The sequence below is a fragment of the Ambystoma mexicanum genome, chromosome 9 (genome assembly GCF_040938575.1).
Source record: "Ambystoma mexicanum isolate Mex_15411 chromosome 9, UKY_AmexF1_1, whole genome shotgun sequence".
Lineage (NCBI taxonomy): Eukaryota > Metazoa > Chordata > Amphibia > Caudata > Ambystomatidae > Ambystoma > Ambystoma mexicanum.
This window is the reverse complement of record NC_090931.1, coordinates 791,887,716-791,910,792: the sequence shown is the minus strand read 5'-3', so window position 1 is coordinate 791,910,792 and position 23,077 is coordinate 791,887,716. Positions and strand designations below refer to the sequence as shown.

Sequence of the window (23,077 nt, the reverse complement as noted above, 5' to 3'; positions counted from 1 at the left end):
CAGATCAAGTTCTAATAGTTTCATTGTATCATAATCCTCTAGTTACCGCAATAAACAAATTGTTTAATGAGCTTGATGTTCTGTGCGACGAGGTCTTTTGTAAATGGCCCAATGCAAAAGTAATTTTAGGGGGTGATTTTAATTCCGACTCCTTGCAATCTCCCCTCACTGAATTACAATCCCCATTGCAAAAACAACCTCTGATGAATAGGAAAAGAGGGGTTCTCTTTCAGCTCTTCTTGGAGCGCTGGAACATTGATTTGCTTCCCTTTCTCTCAAAAGAGAATGTTTTTACATGGTCTCGAGGTAACAGAAAATCATGCATTGATTATATTGCAGTATCTGAGGAATTATCCCCAAGCTGTACGGGAGTGGAAACTGTAATGATTGAATTGAGTGATCATTGTATTTTATATTTAGAAATTCAACTAACCATTTCAACCTTTGTACACGACCCACTTAGATTTTTCTCCAAGATGATCGACCAGGTGCATCATTAAGATGGAATATGAAAACGTGCAGAAAGTGAAATATGATCATTAAAGTGCTCGCACTGAATTGTATGAATTGTAACGAGCCAACCAACAAAGGCACTATGACAACATCACAAAATACAACCATCATTAAAACAGCACTTATATACTTGGTTCTACTTAAATCAAAAGAAAAAGAAAAGCCCCAAGTTGTCGATTTACTCGCCGCGAGAATTAAGAATCTAAAAAAACAAAAAATCAGGATATTCTACAGTTAGCCAAAATGGGATGATCTAACTCTGAATATCAACTTACAAAAAGAAAAGTAATCAACAAATACAACAATAATATAAAAAACTATAGAATCTATTTTCATCACTCTACAAATCAAATAATGATAGGACCACTATGTTCCAATGATAGGAGATCGACATGGGCTCTCCTAACGGGTAATGAATATTCACAGACTGTCTAACAATCCTTCAACATCAGTGCAGAAACATGGATGCATTTTTATAAAGATAAATTTGCATTACCCGAAAGATTTTCAGAACCTTTGCACAAGCTTAAGCACTACCCACTAGAGGAATTTAAGGGCTGGTCTGTAGAGGATATTACATGGGCCCTTGGAAAGTTAAACAATTTGTATACCTCCATGTGTACTAAAAGAAAATGTTGAATTATGGGCCCCAGTGCTTAAACTCCAATTTGATGAGATCATTACATCATCTTGTATTCCTCCATCATGGTTGCAATCTGTTATAGTTCCCATTCATAAGAAAGGTGTTAGAACAAACCCCAGCAACTTTCGTTCTATTGCCTTAATTGATGCAAGTGCTTAGATCTTTGCTGTTTTACTACTACAAACTAAAAGATTATAAACCATCTTGTAATCCTTTCACCATTTCAGATCGGCTTTCGTGCCAGAATGGGAACGGCGCTGAATGCAACTGTCTTGGCGCATTTACTTGCCCAAACGAAAATTCCAAACACGGGTGCCCTATACATGGCATCCGTTGACTTATCCACAGCATTTGACTGCGTGATCAGGAAGCTTCTATGGGAAAAGCTTGATGTAAAGGGGATCCCACATTGCCTAATTGTGATGCTGGCCAAATTGCACCAAGGCACTTCATATCTGGTTCGCATTAACAATGCTGGTGCAACAACAACTCCTATTCCAACTGAGGTGGGCGTTAAACAGGGATGCAACCTGGCGGCTACCCTGTTTAACCTCTAACTCTCAGATATTGAACAAATATGGAAATCTGAGATCACTTACCCAGCAATATTGGGGCATTTGCAGATTCAGTGGATTGTATTTGCGGATGATGTGCTAATCTTTGATCGCACACCATATGGTTTACAAAAAAAAGCTTGTAATATTCGCAGAATATCTATACAAACACAATTTAACATGTAATATAGAAAAATCAAGCATCTTTATCTTAAAAACATGAAGAAGAGAATATAAAAAATGAAATGGTCTATAAACTCTATACCCATGCCTATTAACTTAAATATGAGATATGTGGGTTATGATGTAATAGATTCCTCCTCAAGAAAAACTTGGGTACTAAATTTGAATGCTAAAAAAGCGGTTTTGCAGACTCAGATGCGGATTGTATTCCAGAAATATTGCAAATTTTCATTAGCGCCACTTTTGCAATTTTATTTGTTGAAAGTGGAAGCCATTTTACTATATGGACTTGATCTATGCTTGTGTAATATTGATGCAATTCTTGATCAAATACAAGGTCAACTATGGAAATCCACACTTAGATTGTCAAACTCTTTACCAAACTGTATATTGCGACAGGAATTAGGCATTTCGGCTTTATCAGTGAGATTTCACTGGCGACAGTTAAACTATGGAAAAATGTTATTTCCACCTCAACAATCGCTCTACGAGGAATTCTTAATTATGATTAAGAATCGAGCTCCAATTTCACTGGTCACTTTTTCAAAGCTGATGAACAAACTGGACGAATGTGGCTTAAAACCAACAGATCTCGAATATCGTTTGGCTTATGTAAAGAAACTAATATATGAGCATGATTGGTTAATCACATTGAATGATATGCATTCAAAAAAATCATACTCTGAAGCAGCCAAATTCGCCACCCTTAGAATACCTCGTAGAGCTTATTTACTCAAATGTCCGGCCAATACCTATCGCGATCTATATTTAAGATTTAAGCTTAACGAGATACATACTTTTGACAAAACAGTAAACTGGAATGAGCACTCTTCGATGAAGCATACTCCATGGTGTAGATTTTATGATGGGAAAACCTGTATAGAAAGTTTAAAGCATCTAACCACGTATTGCGTACATTTTGAAGCCCTGAGATATTCTCTCATTGGTCCTAATGTGTTAGGCACGACACAAGAAGCCAGAGAATGGTGCTGGAAATTCATGTGGGGATATTCATTTAAAGCAATCGTTTTATTGTGCACATTTCTTGAGAAATTGATGTTGGAATTAGAGCAGAAACAGAAAATTCTACTCTATACTAATGAACTATTAATCTAATAAGTGAAAAATGCACTAATCCTCCAAGTAACATCTTAAATTTTATACTTGATTGAAATAATGAATGTCAACTATTTTTATGTTTTGTATAATGGAAGTAGTAATGAATGGGAGTTTCTTTTATGATGTTGTAAAAGTTTGCAAATCAAACTAATAAAACAACTTTTATAAATAAAAAAAATATGAAAGTATGCATCTTTCATGTCCAATGTTGCCATCTGGTCCCCCTGTTTCAACAGTGGGATCACCTCCTGTAGTGTTACCATACAAAACTTTTGAGGTTTTGTAAATGTGTTCGCTGGGCGCAGGTCTAGAACAGGGCGAATGGTGAGGTCCTTTTTGGGTACAAGGAAGTACACTGAATAAATACCCTTGTTTACCTGAAGAATAGGGACGGCTTCTATGGCGTCCTTTCCCAGCAGCGCTTCCACCTCTTGATTCAGGATCTGCAGATGGTCCGGTGAGAGACGCTGTGAGCGTGGCGGTCTGAACTGTGGTGGCCAGGCAAATTTCACGCAGTACCCGTGGGCGACCATCTTTATGACCCACTGGTCTGAAGCTATCCCCTCCCATGCGGTGAGAAAAGATGATGAGCGCTCCTCGACCGGGGTGACATGGGAGGGGACCTGGATCTGTTGGTCATTTCTGACCAGAGGCTGCAGCGGGATTGGGGCCTCTGCCACGTCGCTGACCACTAGCTGGGTAGTAGGCGGAGCTTCCTGATGTTTGTCCAGAGTTGTAGTTTCCTGTGCTGTAGTTGTTTTGACTTGCACAGGACTGCCCTCGAAAGGACCGACGAGAACCACCTCCCCTTTGGGGGGAAGGTTTCTGAGTTATTTGTTGCAAGGACTTAAGAGTCCCATGCTCTTTCTTGGCCGTCCCCAGGGCATCATCGACCGCTTTCCCGAAGAGATTGGTCTCGTCAATGGGTTTGTTGATAAGAGCGGCCTGTGTTTCAGGCTTGAACCCTGAGTTGCGAAGCCAAACGTGCCGCTTGAGTACAGTGCCCTGGGCCAGAGACATGCCTGCTGTCTCAGCAGGATCCAGAGTGTTCTTGATTATATTCTGATTTACCTGCCTGCCCTCAGCCATGATAGTGAGAAGCCTGGACCTAACGGGTTCAGGAACCCCCTGGACACCTTCTTGTACAAGGTTCCATTGTGCGGCTGCATTAATAAGCCACCAGTGTGGTGTTATTCAATATGCGCGTGGTGTATGCAGCTGCCGAGGTAACACGCTTACCTAGGGCGTACAACCTCTTGGATTCCTTATCCGGAGGTTCCTCCCCCGTAGCAAGGGGTACTCCTGCTCGTTTCCGGGTGGTAGTGACTACCAAGGAGTTGGGGGTGGCGTGGCCTTTAATATATTGAAGGTCCAAAGGAGCTGGCTTAAATAGTTTTTCCACTCTTGGGTTCACTGCCCGGGTCTGAGCTCGCGTCACCAGGGAGGGGGCCAATCTTTTAACAGAATTTAGGAGGGGAATGGCTTGGCTTGAGGGGGGTTTCTCCTTGAGAATGTCCTCCAAAAAGCTCTGTTCGGGTAATGCCTCCAGAGTAGTGATTTGAAAGTGATCTGCTGCTTGCCTTAAGATGGTATTGAAGGCCATGTGGTCGTCTACAGACGAGGCCTGGCAAGCCGGGGTGGATGGAGGAGAATCCAGGCATAGAACATCAGTGTTCTGATCTTGCGTGGGGAGCGTCCATGGCTCAGTTTCCTCTTGCTGGGTTTCCTCCCAGTTCATCAGTGTAGTCCTGCAGGAAGGAAGGGTCTTCTTCGCTGTAGATGTCCTGGTAAATGTCCATCTGGACCACCTCTTCATGGTGGACAGAAACCAAGGGCTGAGAGTCAAGATTTTCTTGGAAACGTGAAGCTAGTCTTAAAAGAGGGTCCTCACGAGATCTCTTAGGGGAAGGATGCTCAGAAAGCGAGACAATCCTTTCAAGATGATCCATGCACCCTTCGAATTTCTCCCTTGCCCATTTGGAGGAACCAGATGGGCTTAAGGTGGAAAAATGTCTCTCTACGCCCTTTGGTGTCGAAATATGTCTCCAAGGGTGTTGGATAGAGTCTCCTGAATGTCCTCGTAGGTTTTGCGAGTATCGGGGCCCTATGGCGTGTCTTTAGACTTGTCCGTGGCCTGCCCCATGCGTTTCAATGGTGTAGGTACCAGCCCAACTGCCCAAGTAATTCTCGCGATTCGTTCTTCAATTTCCGCCGAATCGGCTAAGTTAACGGGTTACAGGTCCAATCAGTAGATTTACTGCCTACCGCGGCGTTAGAGGGCCTAGCGGTAGATTTTTTGCCTGGAGGTCTAGTACTAGGTTTTGGGCCTACCGGGCCTTTAGGAACCGTCGGAGTGTTGAAAGACCGCGTTTTGACGTATTAACACCATTTAGGGGAAGCGCCCTTGTTTTGGAGTGCCCAGTCGCAAGACACTCCTGCGGATGCTGGGAAGGCTGCTGATCTACCCGATCAAAGGGAATCCGCTGAAATTTTCGATGGCCCTGTGGCGCTTTCATCTTTTTCAATGGAACCGTCGAAATCGGTGGTGGGGTTGTGTGCTTTGGTCTTTGTACGCCCCTGTCGCCGGGTGTTGTCCCTGAAGCGAGACTTGCGTCAGGCCTTGAAGGGTCGGGGACGGGCGTGGCGGTCCTAGAAGTGTCTGCTTCAAGGTCTATGACATCCGATATGTATGTTTGGTCATCGGAGGTGCGCCTGTCACTTTTGGCGGGTGTGGCAGTGGGGAAAGAAGGTTCAGTCCGCGACATACCGTACGCGGCCCACCGCTGTACACGGCGCTCCTTAAGGGTCTTCGGCCGAAGGAGCTTACAAGCCGCACACCGCTTCTCGTCGTGATCTAAGGGGAGACAAGAATTACACGTTCTGTGCTCGTCTTTCCACGGGTATCTGACCCTACACTTAGGGCAGAACCTAAATGGAGTCCTTTCCATAGCGAAAGGTATAAACAAAGATGACCAGACCTAAACGGCAAAGAGGGGGAAAGAGGAAAGACATAACGAAAGATATGGCCACCCGACCCCACTCTCCCTACTGTGTAGGCCGGCCAGAGGGCCCGGCCATGGGGATCCCTCAGCCACCGTATTTTAGGCGCCGAAATCCACTGCCGCAGAAACTTCCTGCAGTCTTTGACATTCTTAATCGTTGTCGAAGTGACTTAAGGGGGGTTAACCGCCAAAGATGGTTCGCGCCTTCAAACACTTGTGTATAGGCGCGCTATAAATGTCATATCATATCATCATAAAGATAAACAATGTCTCTTATGTAAGAGCTTGATTTGGCCATTGTAATTCCAGTGTTATAATGTGCCCGCTTAGCCAAACGGATGGCTTGCTTAGAGTCTGTCACAGATTTCCTAGAGGTAAGCAAAGCAAATACTGGCATTTTTTGGTGGTGGGGTCCCGGAATTACCAGCAGTTCGGAGCTGCAGGTAAATCAGACTACACCACCACCAAACTTGGGAGTGTGCCGGTGCGGTAATGTGCCGGTATGCAGTAATACTGGTACGTTATTACCGCATTGGAACACTCATTTATTTTGAATGGGATGATGTTGCCGATTCAAATAATCATCCTCTTGTCTTTTGTTCACCCTCAATAATACATTGCGACTGGGAGTAGTATGAGTGTTCCAGTAATGATTCTCACTCTCTACATTGACAAAGGAGTGTTGCATGGTTCTTCTCACTTTCCTCATGTATTCTTGATCAATAATTTTGACTGGGACACGTATGAGCATTGGAGTAATGATTTTTTCTCTCTTTGCATACTTTTGACATTTGGTCTTGACTGGGACAAGTATGAATGTTGCAGTAATTGTTCTTACCCACCTCAGGTACTCTTGACAGTTTATCTCGACTGGAAAAGTATGTGTTGTAATAATGATTTTTACTGTCGTTCTATATTCACGACACTTCGTCTCGACGAGTATGCGCATTTCAATAATTATCTGCGGTCTGCCCTCCGAGTCTCCCATTTACCTGTATTGCTCAGGGATAACGTCGCCGGGATTTCTGGCAGGTCGTGACCCTCTTCTTAGCGTGTCAAGTTGGCTTCTCGTTCCTCCCCTTTGATCTGCTCGCTCTGCGATACCCTTTTAGAAGTGGTCTCAGCATCTTTTATGGACTTTCAGGTCCGGTGTGCGGTGCGTTTCGGTCTCTCTCTCCCTCTTTCCTCCTTCTCTCCTCTCCCCCCCCTCCCTCTCTCCTCTTCCCCCCCTTTCACGCTCTGACGTCTCATCGCTCCTCCAGCACCACACGTTACAGTTAGAAGGTTCTACCAAGGTCTCTGCCTCCAAGATTTATGACTCTGCCGTGGGACTTCCCCAGCATAGTGTCCAAGTCCTTCTTCTCAGTTTTATTTTCACTCTGTATTCTTCCAGTGGTTTTCTTTATCTCAGTACCATACAAGTGCTTCTTCATAGGTAAAATTAGAGCGTTTGGTTGACAATTAACACATTTTAGTTTGTTCTTCATGTTTTCTTTCACTGGGCGTTCTTGAAGATGGGTTAGGGATATGTTGCTTAGGGAATTCCTCATAAGTCCTTGTCCCCAGAGGGGGAGTCTCTCCCAGTGAGATCCCACTTGCCTCTACGCCTAGGGAGGGTATTGCGTAGCAGGCTCACCTCACAGGGAAGGTCTCCCCCTGGGCAGAAGTGACAGAATCCCGCCATTCATCACACAACCCAGACAAAATTTAAGATCCAGCACCGACATCCTAATAGAAGAAAGACAATACAAGAAAACGTAACTTGGAGGAACTTCCTTCTCCGTTCTCATAGCCAAACTACGGGACTGGATCCTGAAAGAAATCAGGTTGACGGAAGATCACCTAATCTTCCGTAAAAGGCAAAAAAACTTGATTATTCAAAGCGCCAAGATAAAAACAAATTCAACAGATCAACTAGACTACTATCTTCCTCAAGGGCAGGTCCTCTGAACCCCTTACAATGCCCAAATCACACAGACAAAAGGCATTCAAACAATAGCCCCGAGAGAAAGAACCAAAAGATATACCCAAAAACGACTAACCATTTCCTTTTCTCTACCACCTTTAAACACCACACACTTACGACACACACCCAGATGGCTAGCGAACCACCTTGCACATTCCCAAACCGCACATGATTCACAAACCAACTCACAAACCCCAAAAGCCTCCAACACCAAACAACACAAACACGGGCGCTGCTCATCCAGAAAAAATAAGCATTTACTTCACAAAACAAAGCACACCCTGGAAAGCACACAAGCATAGATGCCAGTTACTCCTGGTTCTACACACATCAACAGTTGAGCACAACACCCGTCTTATCCCTCTCTTCTTTTCCTAACCAACAACCCCACTTTGCCTTACAGAGCCACAAGAGCGCCTGAAGACCATAGAAATGGCAGTAATGTATGGTTCAAATCAATTTAACATAACATATGGATGTCTGGCATTGTGGAACAGAACAAGCTACTGAGAGAATGTCATAATTTAGATGTTGTGTAATGTATCTCTGATGACGTGGGGGTTGGGTACCAGCACCTGCAGTGTAATGCATGTGCAGGAGGGAGGATACCCTAGCCCCCCCCACACCTCTCCAGACCATCACCAGCCTCAGAGTTCAGTTTGATATCGGGACGGCTACTAAGCAGGAATCAACCCACGGGCACACCCCTTCAGGTTTTCCAATCCCCCAAACAGTGGAGTCTTTAGTTTTGTAGGGGACAAGGGAGATGGGTGTTGAAGGTCACTCCAACTGTTTGGACCCTGGGAAGTGTTAAGGGGATTGCAATAGCCCAACAGTGACACAGTGACTGGGGGGGAAATGCACAAGTTAGAGAAGTTATTAGTATCCCTGTTTGCAAAGATGGGCCCTATATCCAACTGTGTAGTAAGCCTAGGCTAGGACAAAAGGATTGCTGCCCACCTGACTGCCAAACACATCATTTATCAATTTCATCATCAGTGGACTCAATATCAGTCACGTCAATAGATCATTGGCAATCCTCGCTTCTTGCTCCTTCACCAACCAGCTTGTTAATGTACCAGAATTCTTAGTCAGCCTTACAACTCGCCTTTTTTCTAGCCTTTTTAGAGGCTTTGTTAATCGTTGGAATGATTTCTGAATTGTTTGAGTCTTTATTATCTCTGCAGTTGTCCTGTTTTTTCCCCAAAACATTAAGTGGTCCTCCTAAGCGTAGCCTTTGTTTGCATGTTAAGTGATTGTCAGAGGTGTCATTCTTGACCAAAGTGATATTATTCTCCACCGGAGCGTCATCATCTGGCAAATTACCCCTAGGTATTGTTTGTATTGGATCATCAGTTGCAGGAACCTCCAAATAATCACTAGTGCCACCTGTGGTAGTCAGTTTACGAAGTCGTAGCTCAATTTCTTTGAGGCTTTTAGCTGTATCACCCACCCTGTGCTATAACATCCTCGTGGATTTTTCCACACAATTTAAGAAGGATCTTCATTGCGAATTGTATTGTTGTCACATAGGTGTGAATTGTAGCAATATCATCACTTCCAATACACATACGCTCAGACTCCTTACTTTCAAAAGACAAGTTAGGAGAAGCTGACAGTTTCTGGGGAGGTATCGATGTCACTACCGCCACCCCATAATCGACACTTTCTGTATCTTTGTTTGAGTTTGTCATGTAGTGATCCTCAGCTATGACGGCATTGTTGATTTGCAATGAATAACATAGCTCCGACAAACAGTTGTTATCTATTGAGAAGAACTTAGTATGGTTAATTAAGTTCTCCACTGTCAGCTGTGACTCAATTTATCTTCCCCACTCCCGTCAGACAATTTGCTCGCTAAGTCATCGCCAGTAATCGGACCTGTATTTGCATGGAAGAAGACAGTTATTTTCCCCGTTTATGCAATGTACGGTCTCATGCAGTGAAATTACCTTAGGCCACATAGTAGCGGGCAGGCTATTCAAATGGTCAACTTCATCGTGCATTTGGACAAAGGAGTTTATTCCATTAGCTCCGGTAACGATATTCTTCTGCCTTAAATTATAGTTATTACCCTTGGATTTAGCTTTGCCAGGCATAATGAATATTAAAATAGCCCAATGTCGAACAAAAATGAGGATTATGTTGAGAAAGTCCTACCTTACAAAAGTAGTAAGGAATCTGCTCAACTCCCACACTGCGAAGCACCGAACTGCAGACTGCTTGACTGCAACACTTGAATAAACACTTCCTGAAAAGTGCACGCTACGAGCTGCGTTAGTGTTTTTGAACCTGTCCAGGCAGGTTTGTTGCTCACATATCGGGAAACCAAAATGAAAACACGTCCTCACTGCTTGACTGCAAATACTGACTAAACACTTGATGGTGGTGATGATGATGATAAGCATGCGTTTCAGCATCATCGTCATTGTAAGGACAAAACCCTATGCTATTGGAGAGAACCAAGTTCAGCAAAGTGAACCAATTAAAGTACCAAAGTATTTTCATTCTGCATACACACACGGACTGCTGCAGCAGGGTCACGCGGGCTGGAGAGCACACAGATTCAGTCAGCTAATACTACGTCCGTCCACCCCACAGCTGTCAAATTGGATTTGTGGGACCCTCTTGGGAGAAGCCTGATGCAGGTCTCCAAACACTCACCAAGAACACAGAAATGGGCCATGGACTGACCGCTCTGGATCAAGAAAAGAAATTTCTGATTCCCAGTTTGATAGCACATATTGCAAAGAACTGTAACGTCACGCACACCAATGTGAAACAGCAGGGAGCTCTGTAGGTAGTCACCCAACCACAGAATTCAATGAATCTGGAGCCCCAGCTGAAAGTAATACTACATTCACACTGCACTATAAAAGTGCTAAAAATAGTATGCAAAATGTGTGGGAGTCATGCAGTGGCGATGCAGTGAGCAGACGAGTGCATGGTGGTGAGGAGGTTAGCAATAAGGATGTGCAAAGAAGGAGGTTGTGAAGGAAGAGGCAGTGGAGAACAAGGAGGACGTGGCAGAGAGTAAAAGAGGAGTCAAGGTGAAAAAGAAAGGCCATCAGGAGGCAGAGGAGAGAACAAATGAAGGGAAGGAGGTGAAGAACAATGCAACAGGTGCATTGGAGGTACAAGGGCAAGGCATAAAATAAGCAGTGTTGCACAGCAATTTGCTATGCAATTTTGTTAATTTGCTAATTAAACTGACACTTGTGTAGCACAACTTGCTATTTAAATTACCCTGTTCAATAAAAGCACAGCTCGCCCTGCATTCCTCTCTTGCCCTCAGGTTTCTCTCCAGCCCCTTTTCCCAGTTAACTGCAAGTTCACAGGGTGATGGTGATAAATAACACTTTCATGGGGGTTCAGTGCTGAAATTATGTGTTTGTGCCTCCCTGGCATGGGGTTGAGGTTACTAGCAGCCCTGCCCTTCCCCGAGAGTGGTATTTAACGCTATATTGAAAACGTATCAGACAGGCATGGACCATCTTGTCTACCTGAAGTTGACCATTACCCTGCCTGCCACAACACCATACTACATACTTAGTCTCAGGATATGCCTTTCTTTTAACATTGTGAACTTTTTGATTTATGAAACATTTGAACTTCTCCTTACAGAGCAAATGTTGGGTCAAGCATGTGGATCATAAAATATACGGACACTGCCCTGTTCAACAAAGACTGGAACAGCTGCACAGAGCCTTGCACTGAAAACATGTTTTCACAGCCTTTTGAAAAAAAATCTAATCTACTTATTTATTTGCGTCCGATCATGCAGCTAACCTTTATATTTTACAGAAATTCATCTCACTAATGTCTTACATCAGCAGTACACAAAAATGCTGTATTGTTGCTCATTTTATGTCTTGGATGCAAATAACGTCTGGTGACATTAAAGTATTAGTACAGAATTGCTAATCAAATATGTATATTTGCTAATCACGAAATGTTTAATTAGCAAACTCTGCTAATCAATTGTTTAAAACTAATGTATGCCTTGAAGTGGATAAGAGGAGATGGCTGGAAGGGAGGAACCACCAGGGAGACATAGGTGGTGGTGGTGGCAAGAGACCTAAAGGGGAGGAGAGAAAAAGAACCAACTTGAATAGCCACGGTGGGTGAGGAGAGGTGCACGGTGGAAAAGCTAAGTGAGGGAAGGGGTAGAGCAATGCAAGATGTTGAGGAGAGAAGTTTACAGGGAAAAAAGAGCGGCCAGAGTAAGCAGAAGGTGGTACCCAATTCAAAGTGGTAAGAGCAAATGGGGGTGTAAGAGGTCGAAGTGCTTGAAGAGACTGACAAAATCTATGACCACTACTTTGGGCGTTCAGTCTAACAGCCCTACGGCTGAACACTTTCTTTTCAATGATTCAACAAAGTCAGGCATTTGGTATCCATCCAGATGATCCAAACAACCAAGGCTGGTGCTCCAGTTTCCACACTCAGAGGAGGGTAACATCCTGATGCCTTCAGCGAATGTCAAGTATCCAATCAAGCAAGAAGTGTTGGTTTACTTTAACCTCAAAACTGTAAGTGACTTTTTGATTGCCAGTTGGCAGACACTATGAAAGAGACTGTCCTCCAGCCAGACTGCTCATTTGTGTTTTAATTTTTTGTTATGAAAAGGGTGATAAAAACGCTGGTGGGTGCGCTCTGGCTCTCATATAATTGATAGTAGATATATGCATTTATGCCTGAAGCGTCACACAAAACCAAGAGGCTCTCCCCAAGGCCTCCAAAAAGGAAATATGTTAGTAAGGTTTGGTGAATCGCGCAGGGCAAACAAGTTCATAATGCTGCCATAGCGAGTTGTAATGGTCCCTATTCTCGAGTTAAAGTTCCTCCAAAAACCAAAACTTTCTTTTCTACAGATCGGTTTATTTTAGTCATGTAATATGCGTCTGAATGAAGCAGACATGTGTTTCGACCATAGGTCGTCCTCAAGGCAAAACTTGGTACGCTTCAAATATCGATTTAGGTGTGCGCAGTTCCTCAAACCATCTAAATAAAGATGAAGAAAGTATCTGACCATCTGTCAGTAACTCTTTTATATGTGCCCTTTTTTAGTTACTTACATTATCACAGTTCTGCCTACGCACCTTAGTATTTCTGTTGTTATAAATAAAGACACTTAAACTGCAAAACCTTGGCTTTGGGTCATCTTTTGATCGCTCAGCTGTGACATTACATAAACACGTAACTGTGCTCCAAGGACCGTCTTTTGATTTCAAAGTGAGAGGTGCTACATATAAGTAAGCAAAGGGATTCTGAATGAAGTGCATAACCAATCTGCTTCAAAGAAATACATAGTCAAACGTGACAGTACCTATGCAATGGACATGCAGATACATGTTCCTACTAAAGATTTTGGCAGTTGTCAGTCAACTGAAACAGTGTGAAATAATAAAGCTGTTGACCTATCGTTGCTTAGCGTGTAATAAGGCTTTCAAGCAAAGGCTTCTCATGAATAGTATAGTGATACAGGACACCACCTGGATCTTACATAGTGTACCTAACATGCCTGGGCTTTTTTTCTCCTCTGCTAGGCAATCTACATTTATGCTCCATCAAATCTTGAAACAAAAAGCCCTACTGCTCTCAAACCAATTGGCGATTGTGAACCAAAGATTTGGCAGATTTTCGATTAAACCAGCTTTAAACTTTTATGAAGGGAAATGTATTCCTAAAATTATCTATGGGCTTGATTTGTACTTCGCTGAGGTACCAGAATGGTTGGATCGAATAGAGGCTAAACTTTGGGGAAGAATATTGGGAATCCCTAATTGTGTTCCTGTGACAGCTATTAGATTTGAGTTAGGGCTAACTTCCTTAAAAGCCAGAGTAAAATGGAACTGCCTGCAACTGTATTTGAAATTGCTATTTCCTATGTAATCCTTGCTTTATGAATATTTGGTTAATGCCATGTTTGTGAAGCAAAGTGGTAACAGAGCCAACTTCTTGTCTGATTTTCTAACACATTGTAATCAAATATTGGAAGAGTTGAATGTGGACACTGATTTCCTTATTGTGAATCTTCCAAAGGTTAAAAAACGTTTGTATAACCACAACTGGGTTGAAAGAGTCGAAAAATTCCACAGTTATTCCTCCATGAGCCATCTTAGACACAAATACAAAAGGAGAGGGTCTGTTCCTCCATATCTCATCTTATTTCCTTGCATCTCTCGCAGAGCGATATTTTTATGTTTTTGTTGGAATCTCCTCCCTACTCGCGAGATCCTTGAAAGGCGAGGGAAAATTGAAACGGTTGATCACTTTTGCAGATTTTGTAAAGATCATGAGAATATGGAAACAACCAAACATTTAATTTTAGTATGCCGGGCACTAAATGTTGAGCGAATGAGCTTCTTAGGAAAGATGTTCTTTCAGCAAATTGGATAGATACTGACTATTTTTGGCACAGATGCTTAAACTCACCAAATGTATCTGATGTGTTAACAGTTGCATGTTTTTTTAAAATCTATATCTTTGTGATCTAAAAGTGGAAATTTCCTTTTTTTTATTGATCCTTCTCCTAAAGCAAAGATTGACTTTTTTATGTTGAATTATGGCTACCACCTTATTATTATTTCCTTTGCTGTATGTTTTTTCTTTTACTATTGCCTATAAATGTAGGAATTTAGAGTAATTTTTATGATGTTGTAAAGGTTTTTTTAAAAAAACCATATACAATAAAAATAAATAAAGATTTTGATCTATGGTTGGTGAGCGTGTAGTAAGGCTTTCAAGCAAAGGCTTCTCGTGAATAGTATAGTGATACAATTTACAACCTTGGCTGGACTGGCCAGGACACCAGCCAATCAGTCCGTCACGTGTGCCCCAATGTAACTTAATTTCGAGTTTGCCAAACAGGGTTTCTGTTTACAGTGAGCCTACATGCAGATCCATTGAAAATAAAAACACTTCTGAACACGGCAGCTCTCCTGCACATGTGCGAGGGGAGTCCATGTTACTACTTCAATACAGCCATACCACTCATGCATTCAGGGCACAGTTAATGGTGCCAAAGACCATTATGTTGGCATCTTTTTTGGCTGGTTTCAAATGCCTACAAATTATAATTGGGACACAACACCATCATTTAAATTCAGCAGGTGCTACTGTAGTTTCTGAGTTTGTGGCAGCCTCGGGCTATCAGGTTCATGTGGTCATCACTGAAGCAATGCCAATGGCTGTGGGCACCTCAGGCACCTAGGTGGGGCTCTGCGCATCGTAAAAGGCCATGCCCCAGATCGAGTCCAGGGGCTCTGGCCAGTGACCTGCACTGGAGGCAAGTACCTGTAGAAGGGACCACAGGCTCTGACCAGTAGGCATTTTGTGACTTGTGGTGGTCTGTGGTTGGCCGAAAGCCCCGTCCTGTGAAGAGTGGCACCAGGACAAGGCCACAGGCTAAGCTCAGTGGCTCTTTTGGGTGGCCCATGGATGGGAATTTGCCCTCAACAAAATGGTGCCACTGTGCCTGGCTTCAGGCACCTTGTAGTACTGTGGGTAGGATATGCTATATCAATAATAAAAACATTAACCATTATTTGAAAACTCCATGGTTAAAAAGACGTTCTGGTTCAGTTTATCTTTAATAAAAATTCATTTTCTGCCAGATGTTCTGTGGCCCCTGAAGGCCAGCGGACCACTAGCCAGTGGGCAGCCTAACACCAAAATGCTAGGAAATTCTCTCCTGAACAAGAGTACCATCAGCAACCCCAGACACATGTTTTGGACACCCTCGCGAGTGGAAGAAATTCCATAGAACAAGGTATTTGAACCATGCTCATTCTCGGTAGAGGGGCTCCAACATTTTTGTTAATTTTGGAAAATTTGGGGGTTTCACCCCAAGCAATCAAGGGTAATCCCAGCGTGGAACCCTTGCTTACTGTGCCTTAGTGAGGCTCAGATTCACCTCACCGATGAGGCCCAACAAGGCTGAAATATGTGTTCGGGGTTGCTGATGGTACCCTTGAATTGCCTAGCATTTCGGTTCTGTACTGGCCTTGTGGGTGGGACTAGACTAATATGCAAATTAATATTTCTCCTCTGTACAGGGTGCAGTGAGCACAACCGTGTTTGTAGACCCTCCTGAGTTGAAGACATGCCGTAGAAACTGTTATTTGAACCATGGCTGTTTTCAGTAGAGTGGCTCCCACACTCTTATTAATATAATGAAGACAATAAAGCAAAGATAAACATTTTTTAGTTAGCTATACATCAATTGGTTTGCTGCCTTCATATGCCTATGATTAGGCACTGGCACATCAAATAAAGCCAACCTGGGGGCCACAGGCACAGACATTGTATGCCAGATAATCATTTATCAGCATCGTAGGCTAGTGATAATCCAAATATGTGGATATAGCATATAAGGAAAAGTGCCTGTTCCTTGTTCCATCCATACCTCCTCAGCAGCATTAAGCAGGTTTCTGGGGAGTTGAGGGTTGGGAAAGGAATGTGAGCCTAAAAAAGCAAACTGAGCTCTTAAGAATTCCAATTTGTCTTCTGCACCCGTTACTGCCTCTGAAACCTAGGGTTCTCAAAGCAAGTAGTATGTGTTTTACCAGCAACTACCCATGCCAATCTCTTTAACTCAAATGAAGTGCTTGAGCCCAAAAGTAAAAAAGTTAAAATGCAATAAAAGTCTTTTTGTGCTTTACATCAGAGGGACATAAAGAGAAGATGACTTCAGTTTGTATATGAGATGACCTACAGCAAAGTTATTAGTGTAATTCAGAATGTTAATGTTAATATAAAATAACATGTTTTCAGTTATTATTCATGAAAACGCATTAATTCCTCAATACATTTTCTTCCACATTCCTACTTCTATACTGCGCAAATATCAGATGTGGCACTAAGCAAGAAAAGATGACCTACCGCTGCTGACAGAATTTGTGCAGAAGTTCCCTTCAGAAGTGAATGTCGCATCACAGATCCATGCCGGGACAAAACACCCTGGAGCTTCTTCTTCCTAGACAAGTTCAGCAAAAGCAAACGGAAATAAACTAGGGAAACATTTTACAAGTCTTAATGCACCCATCGCAGACAAAATAATTTGTGTGTGTAAACCTTTCAAATTCTAAAAGACATTTCTTTCACAGAACAGAAAAATTGGAAGAACGGAATTCAATGTCAAGGACATAAGTAGGCAGTCCACCACTCAACCCTTGCCTTCAACCTGCTTCTGCTGCAGTAAGGACAACACAATGGGGCTGCAGCAAATTCAAAATAATATTTAATAGGTGACGAGCCATCATTCCATTTCAACAACATGGAGTTGTTGCCTTTAAATAATAAAACAATGGTTCATTTCTTACCCAAGTTAAAGGAAATCTACCACAGAAATAGAATTTGTGGTAGATAACTACTTATTTGTGTGCAACCAATGGGGAATGTATTACAGCAAAGTCATCCATTATCGCATTGTCAAAATGGGTCCAAGGATTCCTTGCCTCTCTGAATTTTCACAATCACACCAGCCTTGAGATGGATGAACAAACATACACATAGTAACATTGCCTGTGATTAAAGGAATGAGTATTTGACTTCAGTAGCAGAGCATACACAGGATCTCTATGCTGCAGGATGAAATGGAGAAACTCCTTACCTTTTTCTTAGGCTGCTCATTTCCACATTAAGTAATGCTTTTCAAGAAGAGAAGAGAGCTTTGCCCTTTACTGATCTTCCTTTACTGTGGAATTGTACTACAGATAAGCCCGTACGAAGTACCAGTGAGATGAGGACATCAGTAGTCAGTCCACCATTCGCCCCTTTTGGGGGAACCTTGGGACAGACACATCCTGGTACCAGAATGGTTGGGAGAGGCAAGGTATGGTTAGCCCTTTCGGGGTCTTTGTGTTAAGGAGACAGTGGCCAGAATAAACAGATCTTCCAATCATGGGTCAATAAAAGAAGGGCTAATTCACATGATACTTCAAAGAGCTGTTGTGTTTTCTACTGATGAACTCCTGGCTCTTCTTTGAGATGAATAAAAATAAAAGTGTTGTGCCACCACTGTTCGAGAAGATCTTTTTGCTGCTTTTCTCCCGTAGACCTCTATGGAACATCCTTTCTTTTTGCTTTGTTTAGACTTTAGACTGAACTTGTTTGCCCTGCACGATTCACCAAACCTTACTAACATATTTCCTTTTTGGAGGCCTTTGTGACTTTTTGGAGGTAAGGCTAGCCATCCGTTTTACTTCCCTTGCTCTTTTGATCATTCTTATATCGAAACTGATCAGTCTATAAGACTGTCAGTGCTGAGAGACTGTCTCTTTTTGTGAATTTCTTGTATTGTTACAATTGAGCACATATCTGTAATGTTAAGTGCAGTTAGGATACTTTCTATCCTATCTTTTTCTATACTAGTTACTTTGACAATGTGCCTAGGATGCTAATATTTTTCCACTGTGCTTTAGTAATTTTACTCATACACTTTTGAAATTAACGTAAATGGCTGCTCATGGTGACTACCAGCTTAAGATGGCAGTGCCAGAGTATTTTCTCATTTCCTTTGGCCATATTATTCTTTAGCCTTATATGGAATGCCGTCCCCTGGGGAAAGCGGCTGCTCTTGCGGAAAAAATGGCGGTTTGTGTGGGAGTCTGGATGTGAGGGCTGGTACTGTCTGGTCCCAGTGCACATCCTGGGGACTGAATGTTGTTGGGATGATGTTGTGGACAGCAGCTATCCATGATTGGATAGCCACTGCCAGTTTGAATGGTGTAGATCCTTAGCATTGAGTGACTTGGGAAAGCTCCCAGCCCAAAGCTTGGATAAAAGGAGGGCTCCTGCAGCCATTTGACAGATCATCGTTGGAGCCAAGTCCTCAACGAAGAAGAGCAGTCAGTTCAAGAACCCAAGGGCGACCCCTACAGCTGACCAGCACCCACTCCAGTGAAGTCCCAGTGAAGCCCTACTTCTCAGCCTGATCAAGGGTTCCATGTAATAATGTCCCCGCAAAAATGTCTCTGGACAAAAAAAGTCACTGTTTATTGCTGAGGCATTATTACATTCAACAGGCCCAGGAAACCCCCGCAGCCCTAGAATTAGTATTATTTCTTTTTACAAAGAGAGCAAGGAACATCCCCGCAACCAGTCTCCATACATAATGTCACCATATATAATGTCGCCAATGGCTTTTCCTGGCGTCATTATCTATGGGGACATTATGTATGGAGACATTATTACCAAACACCATCTCAAAAAGACCCTGGTCAGTAGTTCGACCCAGGGACTGGAGGAAACAGGCAGTCTCAACGCCTGCTCGGGGATCAGTGCATTTGGAAGCATCCCTGGGTCAACTGAAGTACTGACCAGTTCTCTCCTGGAATAACTTGCTGCAGCCGTCGCCATTCCTTGTGCATCCTTAAAGGATATTCAACTTGTGTAACTAGACACCTGCTCCTGCATATCCAGTCTTCGCGCGTCAACAGAAACTGGGCCTGCTCCTTTGTTCGTCCATTGAAGATCGCCTGATCGTGAGGACTCCTGTTGCAACACGTCCTCATCACTGCTTGGAAGTGTTCTGCTCCGAAGAAGTCTGCATTTCTCCTTCATTTGGGTGTTCTGCTGCAATCTGTATGGAACCGATTCCTAAGCACAGCAAGCAATAAACTAAATTCTGTGTCCGAAAATTACCTCTGCACCCCTGGGTCTTCCTTGATCGGACCAAGCACAGAAGACTGACTAAAAAAATCCAGAGCCTCTGCAGTGGTCTCTGGAGAAAAGGGAATCAGAGGTAGGTTATCACAGCAGTTTCTGTCCCCCTCCTTTTCTCCAGAGATACATGGGCAAGTCCTGTCCCTAAATCACTCTTTCCTGACTTTTGTTGGAGGCCTGGTCAAGGATCCCTTCCTAGCCTATCGTAGTGACTATGATTGAGTGAATTTACTGACCTGAACTTTACCTAACTTTTGGACTCTTAATCATAACCACTGGAATTGTCAATGACTTAATAAATCTACATGTGAAGTGCAACTTTGGAACTGGTGACTTTCGGGTCCCCAAACCATTTTAGGATTGGACTTTATAAGAGCTAAGAAAGAGGTAATACGGTCATTCTAAAGTGCCTTATCTACTTTTAATGCATCTGAATGCTACTGGTTATTCAATGAAATGTTTTCCTGTGTCTCCGAAGGATGAATGTATATGGCATACATCATTTACCATAATTGTATTTCTAATGCTTGTATCTGCTTAGATTCACATGCTTTGCATAGGCTGATATCTAGTGATAGGTGCAAAGTATTTCACATGTTTTCGAAGTTCGAAAAGGTACGTCAACTGGGCGGGTTTGTAATATTAACCCTAGTGTGACGTCTACTGTACCCATGATACCCCACGCCTCGAGGTTCCTCAGATTGTTTTGTTTCTGACATGAGGCTTGTGGATTTGCTTAGAATCACATGCTTTGCATACACTAGCGAGCATTACTCAGAGGAGGTTTTTTAAGGTATAGCAGCAAAAAGATGTTTTAACACCGTCAGACCCACCCGATTGTCACTTTTAGAATGTATATCTAAACAGTAGGGTTGTGTGAAGGTATGAACAGAACTCCAAATGGCATCTAAGGGGACATTTGCAATGAAAGCTAGCGTAGCCCCTGTGCAAGTAGTTGTGTGTTCTGGGCTTGAAGGGTAATGTTCTCTTGGCAAGAGAATAACAAAGTTGGATGCATCTGACAAGTCATTTCGAGATAGCCGATTTAGAGATAGGATCCTCTCACTCCCTTCGGCTAGAGATATAAACAAACTGTTTTTTTGAGCGGTTTAGTATTTTGAAGACAATACATGACAGCCGTTCTGACTAAGGTATGTAGACTTCCATCTGCTGCATTCATTGGCTCTAGGAAGAAAGCAGGAAGTTCTATGGATTGATTTACATGGAACTTTGAGATGAATTATGGAGAAAAGTGTGAACAGTCAACTGGGTTGATGTTACGTGGTTTACACCAAAAGACAAAGCGTTTCCATTTGTTAAAATAGCAGTGTTTTGTATTGGGTATGCGTGCTGCCTTTAAAATGTCCATACACCTTTGGTTTAGGTTTAAATGACCAAACACTATGACCTCTGGAGCCAAGCTGCTAAGTTCAGCGTCTGAGGGCATGGGTGGAGTGCTGTCCCTCGGTTCTGTGGCATGTTGTATGGGCATGGCAGTATCATTGGAGGACAGACATGTTTAGTAGGTGTGAAATCCATGTTTGTCGCGCCCACATAGGAGGTATCAGGATTAAGGTTCCTTGTTCCTGGTGTAGCTTGTGGACTATCATGTTGTAATGCAGAGTTGGGGGAAAAGCATACGCAAATCTCCTTGACCAGTTAATTAACAGAGCATTCCCTTGGATTTTGTTTGGGGAAACCTGGGTGCGTACTCGTGACATTGTGCCTTCTCTTGTGTAGCAAAGACATCTTTGTCTGGAAACCATCAGTTTGTGAAGATGTTGTGTAGGAGGTCTACATTCAACTGACATTCATGTTCAGAGGACAGTTCTGCACTACTGCTTAGTACATCTGCCAGAGAATTGTGTTCCCCTGGAGCATGTGCTAGGAGAAACATGTTAGTGTCCATAGTGTTCTAGGCTAGTCTGGACAGCCCTGGAGAGTGTGTTCCTCCCTGCTTCTTTATGTAGAACATGGTGTTGGTGCTGTCTGTTAGTATGAGTATTGTTTTGTTTACTATCTGTTGTTCAAAAGCTTGTAGAGCTTTGAAGACTGCTAGCAGTTGCAAAGGGCTGATATGCTTCTTGGCTAATGCTTGTGTCCACACCCTGTGCATAGTTTGATTGAGAAAATGAGCTCGCCACCCTGTTGGCGATGAGTCTGTAGTGAGAGTGGCTTTGATTGCTAGGGTGTTGAATGACTTGCCCTTTAAAAGGTTTGCCTTTGTCTACCACTACAGAGATAGAACCAGTGAATACGAAACCACCACTAGATTGTCCCATAGACAGTTTGCTTGCGACCATTGTTTCGTTAGCCATTCTTGCATTGGACGCATGCGCGGCACAAAGTAAATGCAGAAAGCCACCATTCCTAGAAGGCGCAAGGCCTTCCGCCCAGTTACCTGACAACCAACTGTATCGAGGGATTTGAAACAAAATGGTTTTGTACCCTCTCATTGTAGGCGAAGACCAGGCTGTTTTCAGTTTGAATTAAGGCCCCCAGAAACTGTTTAATTTGACTGGGCACACAATTTAACTTTCTCATTGATGGAGAAGCCTAATTAAAACAGCAGATTGACTGTTGAGTATTTTGCTGACACAACTATGGTGTGTCTCTTGTTATTAGCCAGTCAACTAGGCAAGGGTACACTGGAATGAATTGCTTCCGCAGGTGTGCAGTCACCACCGCAAGGACTTTTGTAAACGCTCTTGTTGCTGAGGCTATGCCGAATGGTAGCACCTTGAATTGGTAGTGTTTGTTTCCCACCTTCAATCGTAGCGATTTTATGAGCGCTGGCAACATTGAAATATGAAAGTATGCATCTTTCATGTCCAATGTTGCCATGTAATCTCCTTGTTTTGGAAGGGGGATTACATCCTGCAGAGTTGTCATCCTGAATTTAATTGGCTTGACATGCATGTTTGCGGGACGCACGTCTAAGACAGGGCACATTGTTAGATCTCTTTTTTGGGAACAAGAAGTACACTGAATAAATACCTTTGTCCTGTTCTAGAAGTGGAACCAGTTCTATTGCCCACTTCTGTCGTAGTGTTATAATTTCTTCTTCTGAAACCATGTAATGTTCTGGAGACATTTCTTCTTGATCGTGGAGGATGGCAGCGAGGAATTTCTAGGATTTCTATTGAATATCCATTGGCCACAGTTTTAAGCCCCTACCGATCTGATGCTATCCCGTCCTATGCGTGGGTGAAAAGTATCATGCTATCCTCTACCGGGGAAGCATGGGAGGGTACATGAACTGGAGCGTCATACAGAGCCCATAGAGGATGCAACTCTGCCCCAACCTTTACCTCGCCTAAAACCTCTTTGTTGACCGGTTTGAAAAGAGGAGGACTGGTTTTGGGGATTGTATCATGAAGATGAGATGGCTCTGAACCGAGAATGTGAGGACCTTGTATACCCTTTT

The 23,077-nt window shown here is 43.0% G+C and overlaps 1 protein-coding gene across 3 annotated transcripts in view; it reads right to left on the bottom strand.

Annotated features, from left to right (window-relative positions):
* The window catches only part of VPS8 (VPS8 subunit of CORVET complex), a 2,529,257-nt gene that overhangs the window by 2,380,498 nt on the left and 125,682 nt on the right, over window positions 1-23,077 (bottom strand). For all 3 annotated transcript variants that reach the window (XM_069615741.1, XM_069615740.1, XM_069615739.1), the window contains exon 4: window positions 16,867-16,960. In XM_069615741.1, coding sequence (XP_069471842.1) covers window positions 16,867-16,960 — 94 coding nt within the window. The remainder of the gene's footprint in view (window positions 1-16,866; window positions 16,961-23,077) is intronic.